The 23,021-nt window shown below is 38.3% G+C and overlaps 1 protein-coding gene across 2 annotated transcripts in view; it reads right to left on the reverse strand.

Moving 5' to 3' along the window:
- LOC122090090 (eEF1A lysine and N-terminal methyltransferase) overlaps window positions 1-23,021 on the reverse strand; it is a 71,141-nt gene that overhangs the window by 11,314 nt on the left and 36,806 nt on the right. For both annotated transcript variants that reach the window (XM_042659929.1, XM_042659928.1), the window contains exons 11-15: window positions 14,221-14,342; window positions 10,191-10,271; window positions 10,039-10,113; window positions 9,477-9,619; window positions 9,239-9,389 (exon numbers count right to left, since the gene is read on the reverse strand). In XM_042659929.1, coding sequence (XP_042515863.1) covers window positions 9,239-9,389; window positions 9,477-9,619; window positions 10,039-10,113; window positions 10,191-10,271; window positions 14,221-14,342 — 572 coding nt within the window. The remainder of the gene's footprint in view (window positions 1-9,238; window positions 9,390-9,476; window positions 9,620-10,038; window positions 10,114-10,190; window positions 10,272-14,220; window positions 14,343-23,021) is intronic.

Below are 23,021 nucleotides of genomic sequence, written 5' to 3' on the forward strand. Positions count from 1 at the left end.
TTTTTTTTTTTTTTTTCTTTTGTCTTCTCCCTTCTTTCTTCTTCTGTCTTCTCCCTGCTACATCCTAATTCCTACAACAAGCTCTCCATTTTTAACTTTCATATGTTTCACATTGAAATAGACGAGAGTTCTACCTCTTACCACGGCCAATACATAGACTCATATGAAATAAAATATCAATGCTCAGGCCAAGAGACACTCTCATGCCAAGAGATCAATTCCCTGTCAGATGACACAATAAGATATTTCCTAAGAAACAACATTCTACATCCTCTGGACTCTGATTTTCCCATATCTCTTTAACTTCTCCTCTTAGATTATATCTCAAACATTAGTCATTTTTATTTCTTCCTATATTTTCTTCTTTGGATTTTTCCTAAGCCTGATTTGCAGAGAGATAAGTCAATGTTACTCAATAGTCCTAATTGAGGGTTCCAACCATCCTGCTACATCAACAATCAGTTGAGAAAAAAACTTGAACTTGACCTACGTAGATCGAAATGGAGACATTTGCCTTTATTTACCTAATATTCCCTTATAGTTCCTTCTTTTTTGGGGTAAAACCCTCATAATTCATATCTACTCAAATCCCATTCTAATTTTTTTTCCTGATTTTTTATCCTTTATAATGGAAAATTTTTCAATCATGAGTCAATTGATTATCATATTCTTTAGGGAAAAGAATGCTATCTGATCGTGCATTCTTGAGCCTAGACACATTGGGATTGAAATGACCATCCCATCACTCTGTTGGATGTTTAGATTCATGTTCCCAGTAATCCCGCACTAGTGCAAAAACCAAGTATTTTGTATATTGAATTAAGAGCATTTTATAAAGTCATAGGACTAATCCTTCATTGATCTATTATTCTATTTTTTCTAATGTGTAATTGTGTATCATTGTATTTGTAGACATTACACATTAGACTATTAGAGTGTTAGACAAGGAGAAAAAGTTTCCATCTACTCATCTATGGAAACAGTTGGTGGTAGCAGTGGGGATGAAAATACAAGTACTACACAGTCATTGATTGATCCAAGAAAAGATCCAAAAAGGAGAGATGAATCAAATGATCATTGATGGAAATACGGGTACTAGCCTGACTTAACAGACAGAAATTGGATTAAGTGTACCCTTTGTGGGAAGGAAGTCAAGGGAGGAATAAAACGATTGAAGCAACATCTTATTGGAGGCTATGGAGATGTAACCAAGTGTGTAAAATCAATGGAAACAATTGCTAAAGAAGTGAGAGATGCAATCTTGAAGAACCAGAGGAAGAGGAACCTTGAATGTTTGGGATGATTTGGATGTTATTGATATGGAGTTTTAAATGCGGAAGTAATGGAACCACAACTGAATACAGTATCCGATTTGGGGGTCTCATGTCCTATCCTTAGCTTTGGGACAACTTCAAGAAGTAATAGAGCTATCATTCAGGCACAATCCAAAAAACAAGTAAGGGGTCTCATAAATAAGTATGTGAGGACTCCTGAAGAAAGTGGTTGCCGATAGGTGGGACAAAGGTCTATATTAGACAACAACGGAGAACCGTGTAAGAGGAGAAGAAGAAAGAGATAAACTTTGTTCTTACTTCGCAAGGTGGGCTTATGAGAGCAGTGTTCCATTTCATGCTTTGAAATTAGGAGTTTTGAGGAACTGGTAGAGGCTATTGGTCAATATGAACTAGGTTTCAAGCCCCCTTCATTTCATGACAATAGGGGTCCTTTATTGTAATCTTAATTAAGTATCAAGGTTATTGGAAGAAATATGGGTGCACACTCATTTCTGATGGGTGGACAGACAAGAGAAGAAGGCACCTAATTAATTTTCTTATCAATTGTCCAAAGGGGAATTTTTTTTGGGAGTTGAGGGACTTTTTTTTTTTTTGAATCTATGGATGCATCCAACCAATCACAAACTGCTGAAATGTTATATAGTAAGGTTGAAGAGATTGGTGAAGATTATGTGGTTCAAGTAGTCTCCGACAATGCTGCCAACTATGTTGCAGCGGGTCGACTATTAATGGAGAAAAGGAAGAGGTTGTTTTGGACTCCATGTGCAGCTCATTGCATAGACCTTATTATGATGGAGAGCATAGGCTAATTGCGCTCATATAAGTCTGTTATATCGAAGGGTAGGAAATTAACTCGCCTTCTTGAAGCTATGATGCAAAAAATAGGGGGAGTAGACTTAATAAGGGCTGGAGTGAATAGATTTGCCTCTTCATTTTTAATACTGCAGAGCTTATACAAGAATAAGGAAGCTTTGAAGAAATTATTTGTTGATGATGGATGGTCCCATTCTAAGCTTGTATCTACAGAGGCGGTGAAGAAAGCTTCTGAGACGATGTTTGCTACATCGTTCTAGAATGGTGTGATGGATTGCATAAGAGCATCACAACATCTTATTCAACTCTTGAGGATAGTGGATGGTGATGAGTTGCTTGCTATGCCTAAAATATATATTGCAATGCAAGTGGCAAAGAAGAGCATTAAAAAAAAAAAAATTGGGGACAATGAAAGGAAATTGAAGAAAATCATAGAGATTATTGATTTCCGTTGGGAGACTATGATGGATCGACCACTATATTTAGCTACATTTTTCCTCAATCCAAACAAGTTCTTTAAGACAATAATGGATGATCCAGATAATGAGATGGCCATTGCTCATATAGCAAGTGATGCCTTCAATGATGTTCTTACTAGGTTGGTGCCCAATGAAACATTGCAAAATAAGATCATTGTCCAGGCTGAAGCTTATATTGAAGCTAAATGAAGTTTTGCAAAGGAAATGACGATCCAGATAATGATATTTAGCTACTTTGTATGTTGATTTTTTTACTTAACCTTTTTTCTTTTATATTATATATTTATAGTCTCTTGGTGGGGAAGACATGGAAGTTCTATCCTGACCTTAAAAAAGTTGCATTACGCATACTTGGTTTTTGTTGCTCATCTTCTGGTTGTGAGCGCAATTGGAGCACATTTGAATTTGTAAATATTGAGTTCTAAGTACTTATACTTCACTTAATATGATTATATAGTTTTACTGAAGATAACCCCATATTGTTAATGTTTCTCAGATTCACACCAAGAGGAATAGGTTAGAGCATCAACGATTTAATGATCTTGTTTACATTCAGTATAGTTGCCGACTTTAAGCAAGGTTCCAAGAAAGAAAAGAACAAAACAGAAACTACAATCCATTGTTACTTGATGAGCTAAATTGGAGTAGTGAGCAGATGACTGAAGAATCAGATGATGAATTAGTTCATCCTGAGAATGATCTCACTTCAACCTTACTATCAAGGAGCTTAAATAACATTTCAGCGGTTTGTGATTGATTGGATGCATCCACAGATTCCAAAAAAAAAAGTCCCCTCTGGATAGTTGACGAGAAAATTAATTAAGTGCCTTCCTCTTTTGTCTGCGCACCCATCAGACATGAGTTTGCACCCATATTTCTTCCAGTATCCTTAATACTACACCTTCAATCCACCAATTTTATCATTTTCAAACTTCAGTAGAGGCCCCCTATAGTAATGAAATGGAGGCGGCTTGAAACCTGGTCCATATTGACCAATAGCCTCTACCAATTCCTCAAAACTCCTTGACTTTAAAGCATTAAATGGAACACCACTTTCATAAGCCCACTTTGCAAAGTAAGAACGAAGTTTATCTCTTTCTTCTTCACCTCTTACACGGTTCTCCATTGTTGTCTAATATGGACCTTTATCCCGCCTATCTACAACCACTTCTTCAGGAGTCCTCCTCACATGCTTATCTATGGGACCCCCTGTTGTTTGGATTGTGCCTAAATGATAGCTCTATTTCTTCTTAAAGTTGTCCCAAAACTAGGGATAGGACATGAGACCCCCAAATCGGATATTGTATTCTGTTGTGGTTCCGTTACTTCCGCAGGTAAAACTCCATATCCATCAATAACATCCAAACATTCAAGGTTCCTCTTCCTCTGGTTCTTCAACATTGCATCTCTCATCTCTGTAGCAATTGTTTCCATTGATTTTACACGCTTGGTTACATCTCCATAACCATCAATAAGATGTTGCTTCAATCGTTTTATTCCACCCTTGACATCCTTCCCACAAAGGGTACACTTAATCCAATTTCTGTCTGTTAAGTCAGGCCAGTACCTGTATTTCCATCCAGGATCATTTGATTTAGCTCTCCTTTTTGGATCTTTGCTTGGATCAATCAATGACTGTGCAGTACTTGTATTTTCATCCCCATTGCTACCACCAACTGTCTCCATAGATAAGTAGATGAAAACTTTTTCTCCTTGTCTAACACTCTAATGTGTAATGTCTACAAATATAATGATACACAATTACACATTAGACAAAATAGAATAATAGATCAATGAGGTATTAGTCCTATGATTTCTTAAAATACTCTTAATAGCAATGAAATTACAATTTACAAAATACTACCTGATCGCTTGGTTTTTGCACTGGTGCAGGGTTAATGGGAACATGAATCTAAACATCCAACAGGTGATGCGATGGTCATTTCAATCCCAATAGTCTAGGCTCAAGAATGCATGATCAGATAGCATTTTTTTCCCTAAAGAATATGATAATCAATTGACTCATGATTGAAAAGTTTTCCACTATAAAGGATAAAAAATCAGGAAAAAAAATTGAACGGGATTTGAGAAGATGTAATGATTTATAAGGGTTAAAAAAATAAATAAATAAAATAAAATAAAAAATAAGTAAATAAAAGCAAATGTCTCCATTTTGATCTACGTGGGTCAAGTTCAAGTTTTTTTTCTCAACCGATTATAATGTAGGACTAGATTTGAAAGCTCAAACTAGACCCAAACTGCAGGAACTTTTAAATCAAAGAACAACCAGATTTCTCCCAACACAATCCACCATAATCAGACCAACAGAAAATAGAAGTAACAGTAGCTAATGATTTCAGAAAACCAGCAGCAACTAGGTCAGACCAATATCAGTCAAATAGGACCAAACCAGGGACTGAAATCAGTACAAATAAATGCAAGCAACTTGTATTCAATGACCAATATCATAAAACAACAGTAACAAATAACTCAGGCCAACCGGTATCAGTTCAGGTTAGGACAGGTCACTAGAAGACAACATTCTGGTGATTTTAAATATCTCACCTTTGGCAGAACAGAATCAGCCAGAAATTGGATCGAGTCTTAGTTGGACAGAGGGGATCAATCGACCAGACTATTGGAGCAAACTGATGGCTGGAATTGGTCCTTCCATAGGAGACCGATTGCTCTGTTTTCAGGAAATTCTGGGCAGAATCAGAAATATAAATACCTGAGTTGTTGAACACTAGAAGACCTTGAAATAACCTTTGAGAATAAAGAAAATACTTGAAGAAGAAGAAAGCATTTGTAGTAGATCCTCCCGGGCTTCCCACCGCAAAGAGTCGAATGGATCAAACACCACTCCCTTCCACTATGATCAAACACACAGCAGTCCCAGCAGAGACATAGCAGCAAGCCTCTTTTTTTCATTCATAAATCGTGGCTCTACTAATGAGAGCTCTCCTTTATTTATAATAACGATGGGAATTTACAAATAATAGAAAATCACTTTAGTTTCCAAAAGTAAAATAGAAAACTAAATAAAAGCAAATCCTCTAGTTACTAAAATTAAAAATAGAAACTAGGAAATAAGAAATACTGAAATTCGAAACTAACTAGGTATTAAAATTAGAAACTAACTAACCTCATCAAAGCCCAACTAGAAAGGAAACTAACTAGTAATCCCGTACTCAATCTTAAAACCCCTCTTTTAGACCCATAAAAGTGGTCCAATACACTCCAAACCACATGGACTGAAGGCCCAACACATATACAACCCACCCCTAGGCTTATTCCTAAGAAAACAAGCCTATTTTGGTTATTAATCTGCATCAGCGAAGCTTCACCGGAGAAGAATCGAAGGAGGTTCACCGTCGGCTAGTAAACCCTTAAGAAAGAGAAACCCTTGTGATTTGTGAAGAAGACTTAGAATTGTGTTTCTTTTGGTTGAGTTTTAGAATTTAGACTTTAGTATCAATTGATTGATCCCATGCATCTCAAGTGCATCAGACTTCATATATCTACCAATTATGAAATAGAATTTGGAATCTCTATAAATCAGTTTTAAATATAAACAATTTGTAAGATGTACACAAGGCGACCGCCTTCGCCATAAGGTGCCTAAAGTGACACCTTATAGCGCCTTATTGGCTAAGGCAGCCGCCTTATGCACTCCACCTGAAGCAGCCTATCGCCCTACCCTCTTGGAACCGCATTAACGTCTAGGCGTTGCCTTACCGGTGCCTTGGCGATGCCTTAATAACTATGAATGACTTTGCACTTAAGGGGGAGATGAGATGTTAGTTAGTAAAGGCTTGGTGAGAGCGGGAGAGAACCTCAAGGGAGAAAGAGAAGAGAAAGGGGGAAAGAGGGCATCCTTGCCAGATTCCAACCAAAGAGGGGAAATAGCTCACAAGACTACTATTGACAAGGACAGAGAAGCAGGGGAAGGAGATGCAAAGATGGATCTAGCGAATGAATTAGGGAAAGGCCAAGTCCAGTAGAACAGAAGTGATGAAATCCCAACGGATGGAGTCGAAGGCTTTGTGGATGTCAATCTTTATTAGGGCTGAGGGGAAATGGGACTTGCGGTCAAACCCTCTCACAATTTCTTAACAGAGGATGATATTGTCAGTAATACTTCTACCAGCAATGAAGGCAGACTGATTGGGGCTAAGATGGGAATCCACCAAAAGCAGAATTCTGTTGGCCAGAATTTTGGCAATAAAATTGTATGGGAGGTTGCAAAGGGAGATAGGCCTGAAGTTGGTCATGGAGGAGGCACCTTCTTTTTTGGGAATAAGATAAAGGAATGTGTGATTTATGTTGTGGATTTGAAAGGGGGAAAGAAAGAAACTGCAAATAGCCTTGAGAAGATCATGCTTGATAATGTCCCAGCATGCGGAAAAGAAACCCATGCTAAAGCCATCAGGTTCAGAGGCTTTGCTACCTTTATGGCCAAAAACAGCAGCAGAGATCTCTTCATCCGAAGGGATGGCCTGGAGAGAGGCAGAAAGGTGAGGGGGAAGGAATTTGTTTATTAAGCCAGAGGAGGGACGGGGGTGGGAGAGGAGGGGGGAGGGGGGTTGAAGAGACTAAAGAAGAAGTTTTTGGCTTCATTTTTTATCTCATCAGGATTGAGAAGAATAGAGCCATCTTCAACAATGAGCTTAGGAATGGAGTTGTGGTCGGTGCTGGCTTTGAGGGATCTAAAGAAATAAGCAGTGTTAAGAGTCGCCAAGCTCAAGCTATTTGATACGGGACCTTTGCTTGAGAGAGCTTTCCTCTTGAGCAATGAGGGAGGAGAGCTCAATGGAGGTAGCTTTCTCAAGCTCAGCAAGGAGAGGATTGAGGAGATCAGATTGGAGATTGGATTGGACGGAGATCAATTTGGCTCTGCAATCAGAGACCTAGGAAGAAACGTTACCAAAGGTGGAGGAATTCCAGGATTTGAGGACGGACTTAACATTCTTGAAAACTCATCTATTTTATTGTGAGTAGACCTGACATATCATTTGAAGTTGATGTTAGAAGCTCGTTCATGAAGAAATCCAAGCACACTCAGTGGGAAGCAGAATGTTGTATTTTGAGATATCTTAAGGGTCCTCTAGGAAAGGGTTTCATCGATAAACCTCATAACCATATTGATCTCGATGATTATTCCGATGCTGATTGGGCAGGTGTTGAACGTGATAGGAGGTCGACCATTGGTTATTGTACATTTGTTGGTGGTAATTTTGTTACTTGGAGAAGTATGAAACAAATGACAATGGCCACATCTAGTGTTGCAGTTGAGTAAAGAGCCATTACTCATACTGCAGATGAATTAATTTGATTAAAGTCTAAAAGTCACATTTTCAGGACCTCTATTTTCCAGTCAACAAGCCTACTGAAATGCATTGTGAAAATCAAGTAGCCCTCTACATCACTAATAATCATGTCGTTCATGAATGTACCAAACATATTGAAGTTGACTCTCATTTTGAGAGAGATGTGACGCGGAAGCTGATCTCCACTCACATTTGTCAGTGCTGCTAATCAACTTAGAGACTTGTTTACCAAAGCTTTGTTACGAAATGTGTTTCTTTAAGGTTGTTCCATGCTAGGCATAGGAATTATTTCTGTTCCAGCTTGAGGGAGTGTTAAAGTTAGTTTATTGTAATTAAATGTTATTAATATGTTAGAAATACAACCTCAAGCTGTCGATTAGGGTAACACAACTGTCACAACACCCTAATCGACCAGCTTCTGTTTTCTCCTATATTTTCTCTTTTCCTCATCTTCCTTCTCTATCATCCTCCTCTTCTCTTGATCTGTGCAAGTACTGGTTAGTGTTTTTCTGATTCTGTCACAAGAAGTATGTATTTGTATTGAATCAGTTTCTTCATGGGAGGTCACCTATATATATACTTGAGAGGCAACTGAATTTCTTTCTCATAATATACAATTCATCATCTTCTGATCATGTTTCTTGTTTCAACAAGAGCTATAGGTTGGGATAATCATGAGGTCATAAACTTCCACTGCCCATGGCCAGAATTTTATATACCAAGGAAACATTTCAATGATCAAGCTAGGTAGATTCGCTGAATGATAAGCCCAATCCACCTGCATGTGCAGATGTACTGCTAATCTGTTGGTGGATCATCTTTGGACTCTATGAAACTAAACCACAGTAAGGCTATGTGTGTTAGTAGTGAATTAAATTGAAACAAAATAACAATTCCAATGTTAAAAGAAAAAAGAAATAAATTGAGTGAAAGTGATCAAATAGCTAACAGAGAAGTAAAATCAACATATTTTAAATCAAATATTAATTCTACATGAGCTTGTATGTAAAGCAGAATTCTATGGGTCCAGCATTTTCCCCCTCTTCCAAGGCAGTACACCTAAAAATGACCAATTACTTTTCTTCTAACATTCCAGTGAATTTTTCACCTCCTACCTTCTCATGTCATGGACACCACATGTTTTTTTCAATCATTGCATCAACTCTTATTCCAACCATACACTGAAAATTTTCCTTGATGTATGTTATGCCTTCAAGTCACTTTACAAACAAAAAATTATTTCAGCTCACTTCATTCCTAACCAAACAGAGCCTTACTATTTAACTGGGATGCCAGAATAAATGTGTTACTATTTTCTTACCACTTTCATTCTTGAAACTACCGTCTCCCTGATGGATGGTGACCTTAAGACCAAATTAATAACAAAGAGACCACCTTCAGAAAGGGATTCTTTTACAGAAAATAGAAAAGATTCTTCCACGAAATCTGCAGGGGGGCAAGTTATTCCGGAGCTGAAGGAAAGCCACAAACAGCACATCAGAAACAGATGCTTTTTCTGAAAAATTCAGTTGAATAATGGACTCAACAACTAAAGTCACCTCGGGTCAGAAGAGTCTGCATCGATAATAAGTACGTCAATTTTGGAAATCTCATTGCCATCTTCAGGAATCTTGGAACTACTTTCATCTTCATGCTTAACAGCCACTTCTCTTACAAACTGGATTCCATCACCAATATGCACCTATGTCATGCAAGAATCAAATATGGATGTCAAAATCTCATTGAATATATTATTAGATAAGGAGGATCAGAAGAGTCCAGCCTCTCCCTCCTGATAAAAAAAATACCGGATTGCACAAAAAAAATGAAGTATATGTATCAAAAGCCATGTGAATAATCCAAAACTAGAAGAAGTTGCTGGTACTCATGGTCATGGATACAATTAGGTGCCCAGACACTATGACTTCCAAAGCACAAATACACTACGACAAACTTTCTGGAAAAATATTTGAGACAAGTTTATGGATGTATATCTTCTGGGTAGCAATTAATGCATCTTCATTTTCACTATGTGATCTGATCCACTTACTTTTCAGTCTTCACATGTACATAAGTTGAATTTGGGAGGGGAATAAAGCATGCAGAACCCAAGCAACTAACCTTCAAATGATTATCTTCAGTGAATCCAAAATAGTCCCTCGCTACATTTAGAATCAAAGGATCTAACTCCACCACCTGTACAAGTTGATATGTTTTGTAAGTTAATATGCATAAAAAAATTTCAAAAGGATAATAAACAACCTCCAAATTACCTCAATGTCCAAAAATGGCATGCATCCTCGGAGAAACATAGGAACAAGACCAGCTCCAAGACCAACTATTACTGTCCTAACCTATGAAATACAGAACAAAATATTCACTTTTAGAAATACATACATCAAACAAAATAAAATATGGGATTTAAAAAAATTAACATTAATCCGCCAAGTAGAACATAGGTCGTGCTAACTGGACTCCTGACTAAGCCATCCCAACCTTTAGGCGAAGATGGGTAGCTGGAATCTTCAGACCGCAGGCCAGCTTTGTATGTCATATACTTCTTGAAAGTTTGTGGAAGGCCAAAACATGATGATGCAGCACTTCCTTGGATGGGGCTGAACTTGTTTGAAAACCCAGACCAAGATGAACCAGGTCCCAACCTTGTTCTGGTTCAGTACGATATTAGAATTTACTACATTTGGGAATTATGTAATCATTTATTTTAGGATAGCTATTAGACATGTAGGAAAATTTCCTCTTTTTTTTTTTCTTATATATAATATATATATATATATTTTTTGGGGGGGGGGGGGGGGGGGTTTTGGGGTGGGGGGTGTTTGTAAATAGATATGCTACCCAACGATTAGAGTAGTTAATATGGAATGAAACTTAGAGTGGGTAACCTTCCGGTTGTGGAGTTTTGCAACTAAGTTGGTCAAATGCTATCTCTTCTTCTTCATCCCTTCTTCCTTTCCTTCTTCTGTGATTCCAGAACTGCTCGAATGCTATTCTCTTCCTCTTTTCTTCTTATACATGGCACTTTTCCCTGGCAGTATTAACAGCCCCCTGATGCAGATTCATAGCTGAACCGGATTGACACTTCTGGCAATTTTAAACGGAGACAAACCAGGTCCTACTGGGTTTTGGGTCCAACAGGATATAGGGATTTACTTTTTGAGTTATTTTATAAGTTTTTGCAATTTATTTATCTATTTATTTATTCACTAGATGTCTGTCACGTTAGTTGGGAGTTGAGCTACAGTCAGTTTATTTCTATTTTAGAGTTAGATTTTATTTCTATTTTTAAGTAAAATTCCTACTTTGTCTCAGTTACAGAAAAGGAAAATAAGGTTATTTTGAGTCTTTAAATAGTCTTCTTAATACAATGATTGAGATAGATTTCAGAATGAAGAATTGAGTTTTGTTTATTATTACCCGAGTGGTACAATGGCATAGCAAAGATCGTGTGACCTCCTCCCCCCCCCCCCCCAGTTGTGCGTTCTCTCTCTCGTTTCAGGTAGTTTTCTCATCTTCCATCTTTCAACTTTCGTCTTCTTTTCCCTCATTACCATGTCATGTGGCTCCTGTTACCCTTTTATTGTTGTCTACATTGGCCCTGGGTTGAGGGAGATTTGTTAGAACTTCATTGAACCTTCACGGATCAGGCTGAAACTGTGAGCGAAGGACCCTCTGCTCTAGGTGACCTGATATCTAGGATCTCGCCTCCAACGATCTCTCCTGTTGTGACTTGTGAGAGGTTAAGACCTGTAACCAGCTTGAAACTCCAACTTCCACCAGGTTCTGTTTTCCCATCAAATTCTTGATTTTAGGCCATAGTTGTCACGGCGCCAAGGCAAACCAAGGCGGTGGAGGGTTGTCTAAGCGCTTAGGCGAGAAGGCGCACGCCTTGAGGCGAACAATTGTTATTTTTTATTTTTCCTATTTTCTAACATTATTTAGTAAGCTATATATACCTTGTATCATAAAAAATCAAGATTAAGCAACATCAAGTCATTAAAAATCAACATTTAGCCATATTAAATCATAAAAAATTAACATTAAGTCATATTAAGTTATATAAAAAATCAAAATTTATGGAAATGCTCTAGTTCTATAATAAGTTTGACTGGTCAAATGATATTATTTTTACATGAGACTTTTTGTATCAGTTATAATATAAAATCAGCTTTCCAACAAGTCTAAGATTACTTAAATCTAAGTTGTAATGACAAAGTTATGCTCCAGTCAAACTTATTTTTAAGTGCGCGAATGCTGTTAAAATCGCCTAAATGAAAATAATTTTATGGATATCAAAAAAAAAATTTATTTTATCGGACTTTTGGTTTTTAGTAATGTTTTAACATGAAAGAATTTATAAAATTTTCATAATTGAGAAAAACTCTAGCATTTAAAAGTTGAAAATCGCCCCTATAATCAAAATCCAGTTTTTCTTCTTGGACTGGGGGGTTGACTTTCTATCTTTTTGGAATTTGATTTTTAAACTATTTTTATTGGATTCAAATAGGGGGTATTTGCTTATTTATGAATAATATCTTAAGTAAATGAAAACATTTACTTAAATGATATTTGGCATAAATAAGTGTCGAAACACAAGGCGGCATGCAGTGCAATAAGGCGACTGTCGCCTAGGCCCCAGGCAAACCGCCTGGACGCCTAGGCGTCGCCTTGGCGACTATGTTTTAGGCTGCTGAAATCTTCTGTTGCATACAGGATAAATGTCTGGATTCAATAGATATATAAAGCAGTAACTCACCTGTTGAATTTCGAGTTCATTCAACTCATCTTGGTTGAGTTCCAGCATCAAAACACATCTGGTATTTCAGTTTCTGGTTTGGTGTTTAGATGTTGAAGACAACCTCAACAAGAGATTGCAGGTTGTCAAAAAAATATTTGATTCATGTTTTCCTGAAAGTAATTCTCTTGTACTCTAATTCTGTTCTGTCCCCAAACTTTGTTTCCTAGTTTGTCCCCAAACAATAAATAGTTTGCGTCCCATCTTCTTTACATGCCTAACAACCCTTCTAAAAATTCTGATATATTAAGAGAGTGCCACTGATTATTAGATTTAAGCTATTTGTTGATTGGGTGTGCCTATAAGCAAACCGAATAGGGTTTTCGAACCCCGGATCCCCATCACCCCCTCTGTAACAGGCCAATTTCCCTCATTACTTTTCTATTCCTAAAATTTGGGGTGGGAATACCTCTGCTATAGGCAACCCAAACCGTCCAATTTCATCTCGTAAACCCACCATTGTAGCTATTCCAGAGTGGAGTTTCAGTCTGAACCAGAAGGTATCGCCAGGATTAGTTTCAGAAGCTAGTCTTGCCACTAATATCAGGGAGTTCGTTAGATTCAGCAGGTTTGGGTGAATCCATTCTCTATCTGGAATTTCAGGCCACAGTGAGTGGATTGTAGACCTGAACCTAAACCTGGCCAACGCGAGGTTGAAGACAACCTCTCGGTTGTTCTTTGATCTCTTTATGTTATTTTGTTTTTCTAAGCTACCCTGCCCCTTCTCTCTTATTCCCTCTTATTTCCCTTATTTTTATTCTGTTCCAAGATGTCCTTATTCTTTAAATTTTATTACCCATCTTGTCCTTTTCTTTTAGCCTTCCTTAGTAATCCTCTCATAATCTGAATATTTACAGTTCTACCACTTCTTATAAAACTCAAAATAATTACAGTTGTACCACTAATCGTTGGATATGAACCTTCTATTATTTGGGTGGGCCCGTAGCAAACCCAAATAGCGTATTGTGACCCAGGTTCCACATCACATAATAGAATAAGTTCTTGGTTCCATGTTCTGAATTGAGAAAATCATCAAAAAAAAAAAAAAATTTCCCATGATGAACTGAATCTCTGAAACATGAAGGACTGTACAATTCAACTTTCAGGTTACTCACTTCTACTTGCTTTTAACTTGTATTGTATTGTGGTTCCAGAAAAACTTAATCCAACCCAAGTCAGCCAAGCCCAACCTAGTCTTGTTACAGTTACTTAAATTGGGGTTCACTGGTCGGGGACTCGGGGGTTGGCTTCTGTCAGCTCTAAGCCATGCTAAGTGGCATCTTATTCCTAACTTCATCAAGGGAATACTCAAGAACATATTAGTGCATGTGCTTTGACAGACAGAAAAGGGAGCAATATGCACATGGCCCTATAGCTCCAGTCCAAAGGACATACACTGCTCCTTCATTCCAAACCAAGTCCTTGCCACTATAAGCAAATAAGCAAATTCACAATTCATAAAAGAGTAAATCAAAAATAGTATTACTTACTGATCTTCCAGACAATGATGCACTTCCCAGATTGGATGTAATCAACATAAACCCAGAAACGATCCCAGTATGGTAAGAGCTAGCCAAATAGTTGTGGTCAACCTTCAGTTTATTTCTGGATTCTAAAGCATTCAACCCCAAAAAAAGGGTTAGTTTATGAACAAGAAGACAAATATTTGAATAAACAAGCAGCAATCACCTATCGCAATTCACAACAGAAAAAAAGAAAAAAAAGGGGTCAGTCAAAGACATATGAACAGATGACAGAATGTCCCTCTGATGCAGAGTTCCAGCAAGAGAAGAAGAGTTTGTTGTTTTGGGTTTGGATCTATTGTAATAAGGGGTTTTAGGGAAAGTTTCAGATTCCAAACATGCCCTTATGTCCTTAAGGGGTTTAATGGTCCTTGTAATATTCTAGAACTCTCTCTGTTATTATAAATAAAGAGGGCAAGAGTCATATTTAGCACAAGTTATTAACCTATCCAACATGGTATCAGAGCCTTTGGATACTTCCTAATTTTATCTCTTTTTTCTCTCCCAGCGTCTCCCTCCATCTGTGCCTCCTTCCATCTCTCTTCTTCTGCTTCTCCCTTTGTGTGGTAGTTTCTTACACCACTAAGAGAGCTACAAGCCTCCATCTCCCTTCTCCCCAAGGCTCTATTGGTGTACGATGTCTTGTATTCTGTCGCAGTTTAATCTAGGTAGTACTGGTGCAGGCACCCTGACAAGCAGGACGGCGGTCCCGCTTTTATTTGAGGGTAGTTTTGTATTTTTCGGATTAGGGTTTTTTCCCTATATATTTGTAGTGAGGTTTTCTTTTTCTGTAACGCAGGAAATTTGAGAGAGGTGTGAGGACGAGCGTTGTAACCATCCATTGATAGTAAAGCAGAATTTCATCTCACCGAGGACGTAGGCAATCTTACCAAACCTCGTAAACCTGTGTGCATTGTTTGTTCTTGTTTTCATTATCATCTGCATCGCTTTAGGGTTGCGTTTCTAAAGGCTCTCAGACTCTCTTCTACAAGGATCTGAGAGACCCAGCTCCTTCGCATCGATTTTTTCATAGTTTTCCCCTTGAAATCAATTTTTTCTTGTCAGGGTGCTTTTCCCCTGCACGATACTCTTATCATCTTGATGTTTATTGCGATTGGTGCTCCTTATCCTTGTAGTGGTATGTACTAACCACTTTACTGTCTCAAGACTCTGTTCCAGAACCACCTCAGAATCGATTTGATAGGATTTTCATCCTTTATCGATTTTTTGGTGTTTTAGCCTTTTTCCTGCTTTTTGGTTGTTTTTTGTGCTTCTTTTACCTCTGGCCGGTGCCACTTCCATTAGCACAACCCCATTGAGTTGCAACCATGTCTACCAGCTCTTCTGCTTCCACTAGTGGAGGCACCTTATCTCTTCCTACCTTTCCTCCTTGTGCTATCAAGCTTGATGGCACAAACCACGGTTCAAGTACTCGACCGATACGGTCGAAATTTTGCATTTTTCGACTGTATCGCAAGAGGTCGATACCATATGGCAAGTTTCAACCCGTATCGACCAGTTTCGACAAAAAATCCTATGTTTCGACAAAAACATGGGAAATTTCAACCAAAACACAAAGGGTTAAACTAGCTCTTATATAACTTAGTTTGAAAAGAAACCAAAGGATCCTATTATCAGAATTCGACTCTTCCCCCCCTACTTTTTTCTCTTAGGAGTGGGAAACTTGGGGAAACAGTGGAGATTTCCCCTTTGTGCCTAACAAAGTTGAATCTATGGTTGATTCTTGCTTGATCTACATAAAGAAGGCAGTTTGGACCAAAAAGGTAAGTCTCAATTTCCCCAAAAATCTTTTTTTTTTTTTATTTTTTAATAGAATATAGTTGTAAATAGAGTAGAATGATGTAAATTTTTATATGTTAGTTAGAATGACCCGATCTACGCTTCACGGTGTCCAATTTTTTTTTTTTATGTTAATTTTTTTTCTATTTTTAAAAATGCATTTACCGACATTTTTTTGAAAAACAAATTGGGCTAATAGTTGATGTTTGGTGTTCAATTTAATATATGTTGAACACCATTGGTGATCAACAGCATGCATGATGGTTTTTTTTTTTTTTTTTTTTTTTTTGAAAATTCATTAAATATTTTCTGAAATTATTTTAAAATTGCATATAATTACGAAAAATGTCTATCATGGTTTGAAAATTCAAAATTATTGAATTTATTTGAAATGCATTTACAATCAAGACTGATTAATTATGTGATGTTTTTTAATTAGTTATTATTTATTAATGAAATAATTATTGCCAAAATAATTTTTTAAAATATTTTTAAATAGGCAAAAAATAGAGTGCTTTGTTGAGAATTTGCAATAACCTTTAATTGTTTTTATAAGACATTATTGATGTGTATATGTTAATAATTGGTCTCTTTTTTGTTGGAACAATATTTGTAGCAAGCTTTTTAGTGTTGCATAATGGCTGATAGAGGTGGGGGCATTGCATGGCTACATGGGAGATCTCTATCAGCTGATAAGAGGAAGTCACAGAGTAATTATTGCCAAAAAAAAAATCATGTCCGGTGGGGCCACAAGACTAAAGTGGCATCTTGCTGGTGGGGACAAAAATGTGTTAGGCTGCTCTAATGTTTCTAATGAGATCAAAAGGAGTATGTTAGAGCATTTAAAAGGAGGGATGCAGAAGAGGAAGGAGAAAGGGCAGTTAGGGCAGAATTTCATGATGCTTGTCTAAAGATGTCGCCAGAGCTAGGGGAGCAAGATTATGACAGTGATGAACCTGACTTGGATGATATAGAAACAGCACAAGAGGCTGAACAACTAAGGAGGACTTTCGCAGCAAGTAAAGCCCATCTTGAGATTGATGAGGAAAGACGTGTCCAGAGGGCTAGGGGAGCTGGTTCATCTCGACCGGCTAAAGAAGACCCTGAGCCAGAGATTCCATTGAGGAGGTCCCAAAGTGTGAGGGACCAAGCCCCACCCCCACCACCACCTCGTAACTGTAATGTTAAGGTTCTTCAATCTGATTCGGCACTGTTTCGGAGGTAGGACTCAAGATAGTTAAAATTGAAGCAAGTATGGACCAATGTTAAGGAAGCAATGGGAATGGTTTTCTCCAAGTGGGCTTTCTATCATAGCATTCCAGCCAATGTGACCACAGGGTTATATTACCAAAACATGTCAGATGAGATTGGTAGGGTTGGGCCAGCTATGAAGGGGCCAATTGCATATGAGATGTACAATGTATATTTTCCAAAGCAGAAGAAAGAGTTGGCAGATTACATTGAGGAGTTGAAGCCAATGTGGGAGTATTATGGGGTGACCATGATATGCAATGGATGGACTGGACCCACTAGACAATCCATCATCAATTTCCTGGTAAATTTTGAAGGAATGACAATCTTTCTCAAGTCAGTGGATGCATCTAGTGAGAAGAAATATGCAAAATACATCTATAACCTCTTGAAAGAGGTGGCAAACGATGTTGGGGTGAAGAATGTGGTACAGATTGTCACTGATAATGGGAGCAATTTCAAGAAAGCTAGGAAAAGGCTAATGAACAATCGCAGCTACCATCTATTTTGGACTCCCTGTGTAGCCCATTGCATAGATCTCATGTCAAAAGACATGGAAAGTCTGAAGATTGTAAAAGGTGTGGTAGGAAAAGCAAGGCAAGTGACCACCTATGTATACAACCATGGGTTTGCTCTAAACTTGTCAAGGACTTAATGTGGTGGGGGCTTGGTGAGGCAAGTGCTAATAAGATTCGCGACAAACTATATCCCGTTAAAAAGCTTTGAAACGAAGAAGTCTGGATTGAGGTCCATGTTTGCTTCAAAAGAGTGGTTTAATTAAGATGGATCTAATTCTCATAGAGGAAAAGCAGCTCAGGCAACTATTGCTAGTGAAAAATTATGGGATGATCTCAAAAAAGTGGTGAGAATATTAGATCCAATTGTGAGCGCCTTGAAGTTGGTTGACTCACAGAAGAAACCCACCTTACCAATCATATGGGCAGCTATCGAAATGATGAAGATGGAGGTGGATGCGGTGTACATAAAGGGTAACAAGAAGTTCCTTGCCACAATCAAGGACCGCTGAGAGAGGCAGCTCACGCATCCTCTACATAAGGCTGGTTAGTTTTACTTTATTCACCTTACTTGAACTTGTAAATATTGACATATACTTTTGCTTACACATTATTCACCTTATATATTTTCAGCTTACTATCTAAACCCCAAGTACCAATACAAGCATAGGCTTGCATTGAGAACTAATCTCATAGATGCAGTTCACACCGTGGTGGAGAAGGTTGAGTCAAACCCAACGGCACAAAATATTGTCAACACAGAGGTGAGTGTTGTAGTTATTAATTGATGCAATCATTAATCTAGGATATTAACACTAAGTTGCTAACATTAGTAGCGATATACAGATGAAAGCCTTTAGGGATGGAACTGGGAGTTTCAGCCGGGCAGCGGCTGTTGCGGGTCAAGATAACACTGCTGTTGCCTGCTAGCTGGTCCAATGACCTTATTATTTTCTTTCATATTTAGCTATGCACCATCATAGAAACCCACCTAATAGTTTCTCATTGTTTTATGCAGCTGAATGGTGGGTGCAATATGGAGAGACTCACCCAACTTGTCTAAAGTAGCAATTAAAGTGTTATCCCAGACCTGTTCCACCACTGGGTGTGAGTGCAACTGGAGTACTTTCAACCTCATACACTCAAAGAAACGGAACAGATTGGGTGTCGTATGGCTGTCAAACTTGGTGTATGTGCACTATAATATGAGATTGAAAGAAGAGCACATACGCCTTGGCATAGAGAATGATACTACCCCAATCGAGCTTGCCGATATCTTCCAAATGGATGACGATGATGAAGATCCCCTTTATGAGTGGGTTAGAGATCGAGGTAAGCCACATTTAGATGAGCCTCGTGGTCGGCCTAGCAATCATATTGCTTTAGGAATGGATGTTGATGTTGAAGAATATATGTCAGAAGAGGTCAGAATTCACTCAGAGTCACCCCATCCATTTGAGTCCCACCCTGGTGCTGGAATTGAATAAGAAGAGCATCGGTCACCTTCATCGTCATTTACTCGAACCCCTGACTAGACACAAGATGAAGATGATGATGATGATGATGATGATGATGATGATGGAGGGTATGATGACGGTGATAAATTAGCAGCCCTGCGAGAGGATGATAGGATGCAAAGTGACCCGGTTCCACAACCATTGCCAATTAGATTCACAGGGGAGAGTTCACACATGCCATGCAAGATGAACATCGCGGTTCCCGACAACAGAGAGGCTATAGTAGAGGACCACGCAGAAGGTTCAGGCCTCAAGATGAGGCAAGTGGGATGGGCCAAAGCATGGATATATCTAGCTTGTCTGGCACAATGAAAGCCATGAGTTTGGGACAGAGTGGAGGATCTGGGCATTGGCGTGCACCAGAATTCATTGACCCGAGCCCTAGTCCAGTACATTATGTTGATAGTGGCTTTGACAATGCCGGATCAGCTGCATCGCATTATAGGTATCCATCATATGGTGTATATGCCGATGGACCATCCTTCAAGAGTACCGGTTCATTTGGATATGGTAGTGGTTATGGACAGTATGGTGGATCTTCTTCCTCATTTGAATAGGAGGGTGGTTCAACCTTCTGGTGGTGGGTCATCTTTTGTGGATAGTATCTTTGGGTATCCATCCCAACCTTTAGTGCCATACTCACATCCTATAACTATGACTAACCCATTCCCGAGGTTGGCATACCTAGCGGATGTTGATGATGCATCTTATAGATGGGCAATGACAAACTACCAAAACAATTGGACCCAAAACATGTCATAAGACGCATATGTGGTGCATTCAGAGGAGCGGCTACGACATCTGTAGTGGTACGCAGCTCATGGGATGGAACCGCCTAGACACTCTACTTGGAATTGACTTTTGAGTGTTGCATGTTAAGTGTTGAGTGTTGAGTATTGACTGTTGCCACTTGACTATTGAGTGTTGAGTCTTGAGTGTTGACTGTTGACTGTTGAGAGATAAATCATAACGATGTAATATTTTTATTTATTTTGGATCATTTGTATTGTGTATTGATGTAGATTGTAGACTATATAATTATGTAGTATAGTTCAGAATTTCAATCAACAACTCAGCGTACACCAAATCTTTGGTTCACCACACAAGTATGACTTTATGTGTTTTTTTTTAAGTGAATTTGTTAGAAATGTCTAAAATAGGATGTACACAAAAATCAAGCAAAAAATAAACACAGTTTGGGGTTGAAACCTAAGCTTCAACCAAACAGGGAAAAATTCCCTGGTTTCCTCGAAATTTCCCACGTTTCGACTTAAATTTCAGTCTCCCTAAGGGTCAAAATCCGATACCTTGAACCTTGGCACAAACTACCTTATGTGGACATACTTGATTTGCACCTCCATTAAGTCTCATGGCTATTATGGGTACCTCACTGGAACCTCGAAGCGTCCAATCACCGATTCTGAGATTGACAAGTGGGAGTATGCCAACTCTCTGGTTATGGCTTTCCTTGTCCCATGCAATCACAACTTTTACGTGGCTATCTCCTTCTTGACTCTACTTTGAAGATCTGAAAATCTATCCAAGATATCTATTCCCAGGAGGGGAATGATGCTTAGGTCTTCGAACTGAGCCAGAAGGATCGTGACCTAAGGCAAAGAGGGCTCATACTGTCATAGTACTACTATAAGTTGCGTACACCTCCCCTCCTGCCTGCTTAGCTTATCACTTCTATTTCTCATTTGTAAGGCCCTTCCCATCCCTTGAGTGAGTTAGATAGCCCATTCCTTGCTGCTTGTTGTACTACAGTGGCATCATCAATTGGGACATCCTCCTTCAGGAACTTTAGCTAGGCTTTTTCCTTCCTTCAAAAATTGTAATTCGAGTCAGTTTTTTTGTGAGGCATGGGGATTGGCCAAACAAACTCAAATCACTTATTATGTTTCTGGAAATAGAATTGCCACTTCTTTTTCATTGATACATTCCAATATTTGGGGTCCATCTTGCTATACGTCTGTCAATGGCATGGTTCAAGATCTTGGCACCGAGATCTCGTTAATATCTCGTTTTTTCAAAAGGGCGAGATGAGATGCATGGCGAGATACCAATTGTACAAGAACTCGACCGAGATCTCGCCAAGATCTTGCCTCTCTACTTTTTTGAAGAAAAAACACCAAGGAACATGGATTTTGGTGCTTTTGCTTGATGATCTCCATTCTTACACTCATTGAAGCTTAAAGAGTAGAGAATATTACCTCCTCATCCACATTTGGAGTTACTTTTCTTAGATATAATGTCTTTTAAATTCTTATGATTATGTTGTGTCATGTGTTGATTGTGGAATAGAGCATACTAGCCTAAGGTCTGAAGAGTCAAAGATTACTTACATAGGGTATGAAGTCAAAGTACAATTTAGGTTTGATTTTTAAAAAAATTGATGTTTCCATTGTCTTTAGAAGGCCTAAAACATGGCAAATACCAACTTTCAAGGGTTACAAAAACCATATAGCCACCAAGACCAACCACCGAGTCGACTAGGAAAAAATACATGATCTCGGTGAGATCTGGCAAGATCTCTCTTTTTTGGATTAGCGAGATGGGGGGCGAGAGTAAGATCTTAAACCTTGGTCAATAGTTATCAGTGGTTTCTCTTTCATTGATTGTCATTCTCGAACCACTTGGGTTTATATGATGCGGACGAAGGCCGAGACCTTCCATTGCTTTCAGCAGTTTCACCATATGGATCAGACTCAGTTCGGTGCTACCATCAAGATCCTTCGAAGTGACAATGGTCATGAATACTTCGAAGGGTCCTTTCAGCTCATGGGACGATCCATCAGACTAATTGTGTGGATACCCTAGCACAAAATGTGGTTGCTGAGTGGAAGAATCGCCACCTTTGTGAGGTCTCTCCAATGGTTTTAAGTATCGATGTGTATCGTGCCATATCATCCGATACGTATCGGTATCGGTATCGGTAGGCATCGGCACGATACATACCGATACGCTACAGGGAATTTTGGACCCTCTTTTGTGTATCGACGTATCGGTATGGATAAGTACGATACTCTACGATACGAACTTTTGAAAATATGAAAATTCCTGTGAGTATCGGTACGTATCGACTGTATCGAACCGTATCATACCGATACAGTACGATACGGCTACTTAAGTGTGAATGTGCCTTTTGTTGTTTGAAACAAACACTTCAAACTCTCACCAACAGTTTTCTATATTTCTCTTCTTTCTTCCCCTTTGATTCACACACCTTTTTGGAGACTCAAATGGTAAATTGAAAGAAACATTGTGGAAGTGAATGGTTCAAAGAAGGAGAAAAACATAGTCCAAGAAGAACCTTGAACTTGAAAGTTGAAAATTTTGAATAGTAAGTTCTTGAATCTTTACTCACTTTTTTCAACTTTAACCTTGGATTTTCAAGTCTTTTACAAGTCTAAGGTTCATCATACTTAATCACATTTTGTGCATCATTATTACATGAAATCATTGGATTTATAAGGATTTACACACTTTTTCAAGAGAAAATGACGGTTTCAATTTTTTTTAAATTTCTTAGATCTACTCATGCTCAATGGTTAAAAATGTTTAAATTTTTTATATTTTATGTAAAAACAAGTGTTCTACAACTTCCATGGAAATTTTTGTTTTTTCTCAAAAAAATATATTTTCTTAATTTTTTTTTATTCCGAAATTAATTTAAAAAAAAAAA

This window comes from Macadamia integrifolia, chromosome 9 (assembly GCF_013358625.1).
Source record: "Macadamia integrifolia cultivar HAES 741 chromosome 9, SCU_Mint_v3, whole genome shotgun sequence".
Classification (NCBI taxonomy): Eukaryota; Viridiplantae; Streptophyta; class Magnoliopsida; order Proteales; family Proteaceae; genus Macadamia; species Macadamia integrifolia.